The 12,740-nt window shown below is 37.5% G+C and overlaps 1 protein-coding gene across 1 annotated transcript in view; it reads right to left on the reverse strand.

The window, feature by feature from the left end:
* CAMKMT (calmodulin-lysine N-methyltransferase) overlaps positions 1-12,740 on the reverse strand; it is a 221,613-nt gene that overhangs the window by 34,020 nt on the left and 174,853 nt on the right. Inside the window, exons 4-7 of the mRNA XM_009278413.2 lie at positions 11,380-11,440; positions 7,660-7,714; positions 6,543-6,606; positions 1,459-1,525 (exon numbers count right to left, since the gene is read on the reverse strand). Of these exons, the coding sequence (XP_009276688.1) occupies positions 1,459-1,525; positions 6,543-6,606; positions 7,660-7,714; positions 11,380-11,440 (247 nt within the window). The remainder of the gene's footprint in view (positions 1-1,458; positions 1,526-6,542; positions 6,607-7,659; positions 7,715-11,379; positions 11,441-12,740) is intronic.

The following is a 12,740-nucleotide window of genomic DNA, read 5'->3' on the forward strand; positions in this document are numbered from 1 at the left end:
GACAAGGGATGAAATCCGAAATCTCATACAAAGTAGATGGCAATTGGCAATCTACAAAATCTAAGCTTCTGGATGGACATACCACACAGCCTCTCCTCAGCAGGGATGAGTGTCTGAGGTTGCTCGCAAGAAGCGTTCAGCACATGGAACCTGAAAGACCATTCCTGGGGCCCGCGTGGCCTTTGTCTACTTGGCAGGCACTTATTAGGATGCAGGGATATATCTCTAAGTTATATGCACGTACATCCTAATGAAGGCAGAATTTTTCTAACCCTAAGCGCTCACTTAAAAGAACTTCTCTACACAGAATGGCTACATAAGCGTAGGGATAAATGATGTGAATGATAGCCATTAAAATTGTATGAGTTTAACACTCTATGTTAATAAGCTTATTCTGCTGTAACAGCCTGCCTTTCTTAGCCCTTTTTCAACTTTACTTTTGTCACTTTGAGAAGGACAGAGAGCCCTTCTGGAATGAGAATCATCAAAAAAAAAAAAAGAAGATTTAGACACACAAGTAAGAGTGCACTACTTGCTCTTAGGTAGCCATCTCTAAGCACATTCTGATTCTTAACCCTATATCACGAATATGAAGTACTTTACAATTTACTTTTCAAATACTACAAGAGATGAACACACTTCAAGTTTTCAGCTGCTTCCAGTCCCTACTCTACCTGGAGATGCCTCAATGAAATAGACAGTTAAAGAGCTAACCTCAGTGGCACCACTCCAGTGGCTCTGGAGACGATCTGAAACCAAATTCTCTGAACCTCTACAACGCGCACCCTCCAGAGCATGCTTTCAGGGCTAACTCAGAGACAACAGAGCTGGTGCACTATGAGAAAAATGCTGGGTGCGCCCTGCACCTTAGGACATAGTCAGCGAGAGAAGGGCCCCAGCACGCTGTGCCTGGCTCCCATGCTCCCCATCTGTCCTTGCAGCAATAACGCGATACTGATTGCACAGACAGGATAACCAAAAAACTTCCCATGGATGCTCCGACAACATCTACCTCAGGGGCAAACGCGATTTGTTGCCACCCTGAATTCTCAGAGCTATTTAAAATGAAACTTGCCAGTGATTTAGGTACATTCATTCCAAGCCTCACATTCAGTACAATGGGTAATGTTGACTCCGAAGCAGCCACATTTCAACCACGCACTAAACCACGGCTTGAAGAGACATAGTGTATGTTAAAAAAAAAAAAAAAAAAAGGAAAGAGAGGTTATGTCACCAAGTTTCATCATACTGTATTTGCTATATTAAAAAGCAATTACTTTTTTTTTCCCAATACTTCCAAATTTCTGTCTTGCATCACTTACCTACTTATATTGTATATACATCTGTGTCAGCATCAGTAATATAGGTCACACTGTCACACTTTTGCATACATTTCACATTTACATTAAATATACAATTACATGCAAGAATCAGTAAAACAGTTTAGTAGAATCTTACCAGCTTGACACCTTCTGCGCCTTAAATACTCCTGCATTTTGGTTTCTTGTGATGATCTCACTTACATCTGTAGCGTATTTGTTAAGAATTATCTATAAAACTAGAGCAGTAATAAAAATAACAAAAAATACTTTTTTCCATTGTTAATACCTTCATAATGTCTTTTATCGTTTGGTCTTCTTTAATCTGTGCTAACAGTCAGTCTTTTCAGAAGCATAAATTTTACATTGCTACTCCAGCACATCAGCCATACATCTACGCGGCAACTTGCACTTGTTGCCTGTCTCTATTGACTGGCTCACTAGATCACAGTGCTGAGGTTTTGGAGGCTTATGGGTTTTGAGTTTCTGCCCTGCCACAAGACACGCACCTTTGTTCCTGGCTCTGTCTGGGTGAAATCCAACACACAAGGGGAGCACCTTAACCTATCGGCAAGGGAGTTTCTAGTCCATTTGCTTTCTTGAGAATGGTTTGGAACCACCATAAAAGATAGTACAAAGCAATAAACGCCTTTTCTTCCCCATAGGCACTGCAACAACGCCTCAGCCTCCTGTCTCAATGCCTCAGCCTCGTATCTCAGCTTCTTTCAGTTTGGAAGATCAGGTCACAAAATTGGGTAGCCATTCAGGCAGGCCAAAGCAAAGGCTGTCAATGAAAAGTTTCAAGGGAAGCTGTGCCCAGTCATCTATGCCTAGAAAGATAACCTTCATAATCAATCATCTGTGGTTAGTGAGAAGCCATAGGAAGGAAAAGGTGTAGCAATTAACCAAGGAACTATGAGAATACTAAATGGCACCCAGTGTGAATCCATACATATTGGAGCAATTCACTCTCAAATTTAAAGATTATCTTAAAGGGACAAAATTGATAAAGACGTCAATGATCACTCTTTCTTATTTAAGGTACAGAAAATCTGATGCTAATTAGGAGGACGTTTCTAGGTGCACAAAATATGTTGAATTCTTCTTTGCAAGTGCTCTTATAAGAAAATTGAACACAGTGTCAGGCTAATTTAAAATATCACTAATGTATCTTTTTATTTGCTTTGCTGAAATCACATAATTGTCCTTCCAACGCAGTTGACTATTTAAGAAAAGTCATTTTAGGAAAGCCTCTATTCAAACAATGAGAAAGAAAAGACAACTGGTATTTTGTGATGCCAAAAACTAGAAATGGAATGACAGAAAACTGGTTTAAACAAATCTGTGTAGTTTGGACACGCCTTTTAAATCTTTTCCGCAATATGCAGTGAGAAATAGTAATGAATAGTCCACGCCTGTGAAGGAAAAGGAAGGCATAAATAATTCCATGAGCAAAGTATGCTGTTTTGAAGTAGAGGCAGAAGTAACATTGTTATAAATTAGCTACACTGCACTTAAATCATATAACTGAGCAAAACTATTAATAATTGTTGTAAACATGTTAACACTAGCTTTTTTAAATAATTTATATGCCCATGTCTTCAGGCATTCAGGCTGAACATGACCTTTCTAACCTAAATATCCCAGGACTGTTGAAAGATCCATACACTATATTTTAATGGCCATTATAGTGCACTGCAACAATGTTTTGTATTATTGATGCTTTCAGGCAGTAGTTCAAGTCACTACTGCATGGTGTGAAAGAGAGTTAAGGCAGAAGGTACACAGCCTCTCTGAAATAGGAGACAATTTTTACTAAAAATTAATCTCATCCTTGGATTTGCACATGTCGAAATGAGTATAGATGCTTCCAGTGTTCTGGGGAAACAGAATTTGATGTTCATGACTGACTACGTCATAGATATTACCTAAGTTAGAAAATTTGTATCTGAATGCATATCACCCAAAATTACAAAGGGGGATGAATCTGATAACTTTGCCTATGTATATCTTTATTATTCACTTGAAATATCGATATTTTTCTTTTTAATACTTTATTTAAATGATCCTGAAAGAACTTAGATAAAACACACTAAACCAACAATAAAGTTTTGAACAAAGCTGCAAAAGTAGTTACATCTGTCTTTATTTTATTGATTTTGCAACATAAATGATCTGTTAATAAATTAAAATCTACCCATGATAAGCAAAAGGAGCGAGTTGGAATGAAGTCTTTTAAATGGACTAGTAACTCAATTCATAAAATCCTTTTAAAAACCTCCATAAACCTCATGCATAAGACCACTGATTAATATAAAATATAGCTATATATTTCACAGTGAAATGGTTAAAATGACAATGATTTGAAATTAACATATTCATAAATTGTTTTAACTTGTAACATTTCAGTAACATATCCTAATATAGATATTGAAAACATACATAGTGAATACTTCATGTGGCAGTATGAAATGGAGACTAATATGAAGAATGTCAAAAATTAAAAGAAAAATCAATCCTCAAAAGCTTGAGACTTCACAAAGCAAAGCTGTTAGTTACGCTCACTGAATAGCAATAACAACAACAAAAACAACAATAATTATGATGATGATGATGATAATACAAAGGCAGATTCTCAGACGCAATGCACTATAGCCAGGTCGATTTTCAATTACATTTCCCTGATGTATTCATTTGTTTCTTAATGTGCTCATCTTGCCCATTAAAAATAATTAGCAGGCTTGCTTGGCGATTTCCTGGCTTCTGACAGTGATTTTTTTTTCTTTTTTTGTTGACAACCACTTTTACTTTTTGGAAAGTAATTTTTGGATATTATAGTATGACTGGCATGTAATTTAAGCTTCCTAAGAAATTTAAAGGGAAGATGTAAACAGTAATTTTTAAACAAGATTATTTTAATCTATAATACCTACATAAAAAGCATAATACTAGGCATTAACTATTCCTGAAGAGCAGAATCTAGAAAAGAAAACAGTATTTTATCCCACATTAATTTAATTTGGTATGCTAAACAATCGAAAAATACCATCAGCAATAATAAAAATTAGCAGAAATACATCATTTGTAATCTGTGGCACTCGGGGCCAGCTACTATTTCCAATTACACTAAACATTCTTACTGATTTCAGCGAATCTGGTGTGGCTGAAACAGGTCTAAATTTAGCCTAAACTTCTGTTATAGCTAGTCACGTAGAAAAGAATGCAAAAGAAAATTACCATAAGACAGATCATAAAATTACTGCTGAAGTCCATAAAACACATAAAATGCAACATAAATTTTATTATGTGCATTTTTAAGAATACATTCCACCTACACTGTAAAGTTCTTAGTCTGCTGCACTTTGGCACCCTGCTAATATTAAGCCCATTGTAAAATCCAACACAATAAAAGCACTTTGAATGCTGAGCCTTCAGAGCACCAAATGTTAAAAAAGAAAAATAAATTCCTGTTAGAGCCTTCCACCAATCGCTTCTCTGAAAGGGATTCACTGAGTGAATACAGATGAAGACTTCTTGTAAGACTTTTGGAAAGAAAAGATATTTCTCAAACGTATTGTGAAAAACTAAGGTGTGCTAATTAGATGACATTAACAGTATCTTTTTCAGGAATAAAAGCACTTTAATTTGTTTAAATCCAAAGACTGAGTGAATACTTTTAGCACTCGCCAATTTTCCTTGCTGTAGAAGACTTCTAAATTTCAAAAAAGTTCAGGTATGTTTACGGAATCTGCTATGCAAGATATTTGCTGACTTGATGATTACTGAGCTCACCTGAAGCTTTCTGTGGGTAAAACGACCTTTTGTTAAATACCTATGCTTCTATAAAACACCAGGTTGTTTTGTTAGGCTAGTTTTGAAACACTTTTTTTCTCCCACTTTTTTTATCTTCATAATGACATAGAAGAAAGATTGAAAGGGGTGATGCTGATTAAAATACACAGAATAATGAATACTTCCTCCTCAAGACATGAGTATAACAAACTAGAATTTAACAAAATAAGAATCCCCGGAACACAACTGAGAACTTGCATTTTCAAGAAAAAGGAGACTTTTATAAGGCTTCCTTCAAGTTTTAAAAGATACGATCTAGGTTGACTGGTTTTTCCATGAAATTGTTAAGGTGTTGTAAGCAATTATAGTTACCTCAGTTACCTCTAAGAAAGTCTTTTTAAAGGTAGCAGCTAATATTATTGCACTGCAATGTCTCCTGTTTTAACAGTCATCAGCAACTGCAGTTTTTTTAAAGCACAAATTAGTTTAATTTATTTTTTTCGCTAAGTACTCATTATGTCAGCTCTCAAGTACATACAAAACTCAAATCTAAATAATTCTGATGATGCAGTGGCCAAAACCTGAAAAACTAGTCTGCCTTAAAATGCAAATGGAAAAATTACCAATGGACAAAAGCAAATAGATATCTTCCTTTTTTCCCCTCTCAATTTCTAAGGGCTATTAGCATTCACTGTATATATCTGTTCTTGTTCTGTGCTGATATTTAATGTCACCACAAATTATATTCACTCATTCTCTCGCTTAGCCAAAGTCCGGTTCAATTTTCTGAACTATGCGTTCATATTAGAAGGGCATAATAGCAATTTATTCTAATACAAGAAATATAATAAAATACTTTCTACAAGGGACAGAGGAGTTTTGCAATCTTACATCAAGAGAAATAATGATAAATTGCTAATTGATTAAGCACACTAAATGGGTAATTTGTAGGCAGTTATAACTTAGCAGCAGCAATGAAACCATGCATTTCAATATACACTGGAAAAGCTATGACAATATAAAAATACTGGGTATGTTTTAAGAGGCTAGTATCTGTAAGTCAAAAAAAAAAATCTAGTTCTTCTGCAAAACGAGTATGTGAAGGGGAGCTAATGATTTGATTCACTGCTACACCTCCTGTAACGTGCAGCATACACACAAGGAATCTTTCAGCACTCAACCATAAGGCAAATATTTACTACTATACTTGCTCTATACCAACACGTACATTTTTAATTAAAGAAGAAAATGTGGCATTTATTGTGGGGGAAGCTGTAGCTCTGTTCAAGATATTCTACATCTATTTTTTAATTACTTATGCGGGGACTTTTTCTTAATATACCCCATGCTGTCTGTCTTTATATCGATTGTTACTCAGCCAGTAAAAAGGAACGAGCACAACAAACCAGTTTTCTATCTGAATAAGGATACTTTTGATGGCCTTTTCATTTCCATCAGTTAACAGAACTTCTTTGACATCTGCAGAAATAGCAACCTGAAAAAAAGAGCACAGCAAACAATGAGCAAATATGCTTGTCTGTGTGGAAGTGAAGACAGGAGTGACAAGCCTTCAGTATCATGCTTCCTCACCTATTTCTCTGTAACAATCTTCAATCTTTTTTCATTTTATGTCTGCATTATTTTAATCATTCAATCAAATCAGTCAATACTTTTATCATTCCATTTGCGGGAGCCTCTATCTTGCTATCATTCTGTTCCGTAATTGCATTGTGACAGCGGATGATGGTATTCTGAGAGGCTTTCATTTGCGGGCTTCTGTTTATCTAGTAGAGCCATCATACAAGGCTGTCACTCTGCCTTTCAGCTTGCTTCTGTCTGACTGCCTGATGCCCTTCATATAACTTTGCATTGCAGGCAGATGGCTTTGTAAGGGTAATTTTTTTGTGAGCTTTGACATGCTCGCACATTGGGCTGTAACCTCGACACATTGTATAAGAGCGACAGGTTTGTCAAATGCCAATCAGTGTAACAATATGCTTTTATTTGTAGAGACATAAAAACTTGTCTAATGCACTGCACTGCTACATAATATCTCCTGAATACATGACTCAGAACCCAGAGAATGGTGAACGACTCTCCTGAATGGCCAATCTAATTCAAAAGAATCTAATTACCGAGAGCTCTGGATCATGTTTGTTGGTGTAATAATGCAGGCAAAACATTAGCAGCTATATCATGGTGCTCCAACTGTGATTCGCCAGGCTATTCCTGTATCTTAGCAAATGGGACTATAATCTGAAAAAAAAAAAAATGCTTTGGCTATGGCAATGAAAGACAGACCGTACGTGGCCTGGAATATCACAACAAGAGATATTGACTGCACGGAGGTAAAATGTTTCTGCTCATCGAGGCAACCATAAAATCAATATGATACGAAAGCAAGTCAATCTAGAAGGTCTCTCAAGACTCTGCAGCTTGACCGCAGCTGAGGCTGTTGACAGTTCTCTGACCCAGCAGTTGGAGGCACTGGAACATTTTTCCTTTTGTTTCTTCCTCTGAATGGGATTGGAATTGAGAAAAGACCTACCATGAGCCCAGCCAAGCATGTCATGCCACCCCCTAGCTCACACACAGCAAGGTCCCTGAAAGAGAGAAAGGAAATGGTAGAACCCATACAAATTAGATGAAAATGGTCAGAGAGACATATATGTTACAAGAACAAATTGCCATCTGCAGTAAGAACTGAGCTACCAGGAAGTTGTAGAGACATGACTAGGCTACCTCATGTCGTTTTGCGTTTTAAAAATAATTATGAAATAGAAAAGTCACAAAGCAGGCAAATCAGTGGGGGTTCCCTCATTAGTGTTCAGTGCAACATTACCACCGCTGAGCTGAAAAATCTGAGAAGGTTCCCTTTTTTCCCTTGTCAATGGCTCTGTCTTTTAGAACTAAACTAGCTAGAGTAGCGAAAGATAATTGTTAGGAAAAGGATAACAATGTTAATCCACATTCATTCTTGCAAAAACAGTTAGAGAAGTAAATGGGGAAATTAATATTATTTATATATCTCTCCATATAGTTATGCCTAAAAGCCTTTTTATATTAAAAAAGAGACAAGTTTTAAAACAAGCCATATACCACAAAACAATTACACATGAAGAAATCCGATCCTTCAATTAGCACTTAAAGCTGCAAGTGACCTACAAACAATGCTGTTATGAACAACGATGGGAGCAGCAAACAGTTAAGCCACAGAAAACTAAACGAAGTTAGTGTCAAGAGCCTAAACTGAGCCCGAGCAGAGGGTTGAATACACGGTCTAAAAGGCTGCTTTTAACTTAGACCATACTGTGCTGTTATTAAGACGTGCATGTGAAATATAATTTGGCACAGAGAGCGTGCCGGATGGGAGCTTGCAGGGGGAGCCATAAAGAATGTCCTCCAGAGCCATGGCCTGCCCTAGGAGGGGAGGAGGGAGGGATGCTGACCCCGCGCCAAAACTGCGTGAAGCGGCGTCTAGGGCAAGGCAGAGCCTCAGTTTAGGAACATGCTGCTTTATAGCTAAATCTGCGGCAACTGTTACAGCTGGCAGAAATGTTCCCATTGAGACATTTTTGACAGGCAGAAAATGGAATTTCAGCTAAACAGATTTTGTTTTGGTGCACCTTTTCTTCTCCCCTTTCTTCTCCCCTAAAATACCAACATTTGAAAACCTATTTTTATGTGAAAGTACTACATCCCTACTCGCTCGACACTGATATTTAGAAAGAGCATCTAGGATGCCCTATCAGTATCAGTATACAGATGCTGATATTTTGTTCACTGGGGCCAGCGGACTAGGCTGAGTGACAGTATACTAATGCTTGCTGTCTGGATGGGATAGATTTATTTTCCTTAGACTCCACAAATTTTATTTGAAAAAAGTCTAGTTGTCCTATTTAATGGAAATGAGACAAAAGACGGACATAGTTCGGAGGAACAAACTGTACATAAACCCAATGAGAATATATAACAGATGTGGGAAATTTGCAGTTTGTGGTTTAAATAGAATGATTATAGGTTTTTCCTCACATAAGTTTTTATTTTTCTATATCATATATGTCATATATATTAAAAGTATATACATATGGTTTTATATATATAAAATTTACAGGGCACTTAATCTTTTGTAAGAGTCATGCTTATCGAAATAAACACAGGTAAGTATCTAGCGTGGGGTTTTTAGTGCATTTTGAACCAAATTTGCATGTACATAATATATGAGCATATACACACACACATATACACATATATATTTATGCATATAAATAATTTATTTCAGTGCAAAGTTCCCTTATTAGCAAATTTTAAAAATCATATCCATCTCTCAGGCAGTATTTAGTGACGTTTATCAATGAGAATTAAACTAAGAAACTCTACTCTGAGCGTACTGTTGAGAGGGCATAATCCCGAGAAATCAGGATGTGAAACTGCCCATTTCCTCTGTGGAAGTTTGACTGATCGCTGTCTCCGAGTATCCAGGCTTGCACACCCAAACTAGGAAAATACCCTGTTAGTGAGCAGCGCAGGGAGGTTGGCTGTGAAGAGCCTCTGAGAACAAGCAGAGCGTAACCCAATGAGAATATAGAACAGATGTGGGAAATTTGCAGTTTGTGGTTTAAATAGAATGATTATAGGTTTTTCCTCACATAAGTTTTTATTTTTCTAAACCATATATGTCATATATATTAAAAGTATATACATATGGTTTTATATATATAAAATTTACAGGGCACTTAATCTTTTGTAAGAGTCATGCTTATCGAAATAAACACAGGTAAGTATCTAGCGTGGGGTTTTTAGTGCATTTTGAACCAAATTTGCATGTACATAATATATGAGCATATACACACACACATATACACATATATATTTATGCATATAAATAATTTATTTCAGTGCAAAGTTCCCTTATTAGCAAATTTTAAAAATCATATCCATCTCTCAGGCAGTATTTAGTGACGTTTATCAATGAGAATTAACTAAGAAACTCTACTCTGAGCGTACTGTTGAGAGGGCATAATCCCGAGAAATCAGGATGTGAAACTGCCCATTTCCTCTGTGGAAGTTTGACTGATCGCTGTCTCCGAGTATCCAGGCTTGCACACCCAAACTAGGAAAATACCCTGTTAGTGAGCAGCGCAGGGAGGTTGGCTGTGAAGAGCCTCTGAGAACAAGCAGAGCGTACGAGCCACGGCATGGGGCTGGACGGCAAAGTGCTACAGGGACACCACTACAGCAGCAAAAGTCACACAATGCGGTGCCCAGCTAAACTCGGAGGAAGGAGTTTAATCTGGAAGCAACTACCAGATTAGGTGTGTTAGCTGCCTCCTCTAATGGGGTGGGCTTCGATCAGGTGGCGGACGGAGTAGAAATGAGGCTTTACAAACCAGAGCATGCTTTGGTGCCAGGTCTTTGATTTCAGATAGGAGTCTGAGCAAGCTGCAGGAACCAGCTCCCAGCTGATGCGCTTTCAGCTTTGGTACAAGGGGCAGGGACTTACAGCTCGGTCTTCCCTATTTTACCAACACCATATGTACACAGACTGAGGGATTTTGTATACTCCAAGCTGGTTTACTTGGTATTAGCCTTGCACCCTCACTTAGAACACAATTTACGCCTCCAAATGCATTGTTATAATGGCTTTTCTTGCATCCCATTCATCCTCTGGACAATGAAACGTCAAGGATTTCCAAGCGTAAAGCTCTGTATACTCAAGGGGAAAGAGAGAGGACGCAGGATGGATTTTATTTTTAGGTGTTCCTATTGAAGCCTTGATAACCGTCTTCTACAAGTTTGGAAAATGTGAAAAAACAAAAACAAATAAAAGTGCAGGATGTCTCAAAATTGTTTCACAACACTTAAATACAGGTGCAAATTCCTCCATAGCTATATGCAGTGATTATTATGTATTTTATCAAGTAATATTTTGCTTGCTTTTGCAACAGATGTCAGTTTAAAGAATGTCTTTTGTTTCTCCTGACCTTCACAATCAGTACTGATCGATTGGAGCTTCACTTTTGTTTCCCAAAAATCAAAGTGAAATAAAACGCCTTGAGTGGCAATCAAAAGTCTTTGACATATAGCAGAAAGCTTGCTGTGCAATATTAGTACCCAAAGGCAGCTCAGAATTCTTTGTTAAGAGCAACATGCTTTCACCTTGAACATTTTAAATTTAATCTGAAGACTTAAATCATAGCCATCTTTACCATGCAGATACAATAAAACTAACAGATTGGAAAATATCTTTTTATGTTTAACTCCGTACCTGAATATTTCATTGTGCTTTAGGCAGTAGTAAGCCAGCACTTCTTCAGATGGCCAGAGACCTATAAAACAAAGATATTTGCCTTCTTAAAACAGATTTTTTTTTTTGTCTAAAATAATATTTGAATACATATTACCATCTGCAGACTTCTACCAACTGTTTCATTTTCTAAATTTGCCATAATACCATGGAATAAAGAAAAAAACAAGACTTTTAATGGAAGACTTCTGATTAAGCATTGGAACTGAATATTTCTTAGATTTCATCCCGAGTAATGATCAGAAATTTACTTTGTAGATACATGCACACACACATAAACATACACATATATCTGTACACATACATACAATTGTGAAGACTTTAAAAGTTATATAAAACTTCAGTCTATGAAACTTCTGACATTTGGGCATTCACATGAATATCAAACTGTTTGTACCAGGCGAGATGAGAGGCCCACCTTGCCTTGTAGCCTGTTTCTAACAGTAGACAGGAGCCCCCTCCTTTTTCATCAGCTGTCCTTTACAGTCATTTTGTTTCTTCCCAGTTTCTTTTTATTTAGCTCCTTTTCTCTTAGGTTTTGTTAGGTAAGGCATCAATCTGACTGTGACACTGACCAGTAACACGTGATAAGGACAAATACAGGACTAGGGCAATAACGCAGCATGATTTCTAGCTGTGGCTCAAGAAGTTCCTGAGGAGAAGAGGAGGTACAAGTGATAAGTTCTGTTTAATGGTCTCCAAAGGATTTTTCTAGTTGTTTTGTGGACTGTGGTAAACTTTCCATAGCTGCAACGTCCCGTGGCCGGAAGCACTGCAGTTTTACCATGCTGTATAAAGAAACATCTCCTCTCTCTTGTTTTGTACTTGCCTCCCTGTCATTTTCATCTGAGGCCCTCTAGTTCTCGTATGGGAATAGACAGGAGCAATCATGCTTTTTTCACCTAATCTGTATTATTTGTGACTTTAAAAGCTTTCATCATAAAACTTACACTGGTCATTGTCAACCTTCGCAAGTACTTGGAGGCATCCATGCAAATTCACCCCTTCAACACCATTCACTCATGAAACTCGCTGTTTCGTCAGACTAGTTTCCCACCTCACTTGAACATCTAAACTGAAGCGCCGTGGCCCACGGAGAGGGCAGCACAGATCCTGTGTGGCTTGCACGCTCTCCTGCAGGCACCAGTCTCCATTGCTGGAGGGAGCCTGCGGAAAACAGACTCGTATTCAGGCACTTGAGTTAGGTTCCCAAAGTTCAGGGAGGATGAATCAAAGGCATATGCGGCCAAATTATGGTTGTATGTGTTTTCCATCTGCTGTTGCTTAGCGATGAAAAAACAGGCTTACATGTCTATCCACAG

The sequence above is a fragment of the Aptenodytes forsteri genome, unplaced genomic scaffold (assembly GCF_000699145.1).
Source record: "Aptenodytes forsteri isolate BGI_AS27 unplaced genomic scaffold, ASM69914v1 Scaffold130, whole genome shotgun sequence".
In the NCBI taxonomy this organism is placed as follows: domain Eukaryota; kingdom Metazoa; phylum Chordata; class Aves; order Sphenisciformes; family Spheniscidae; genus Aptenodytes; species Aptenodytes forsteri.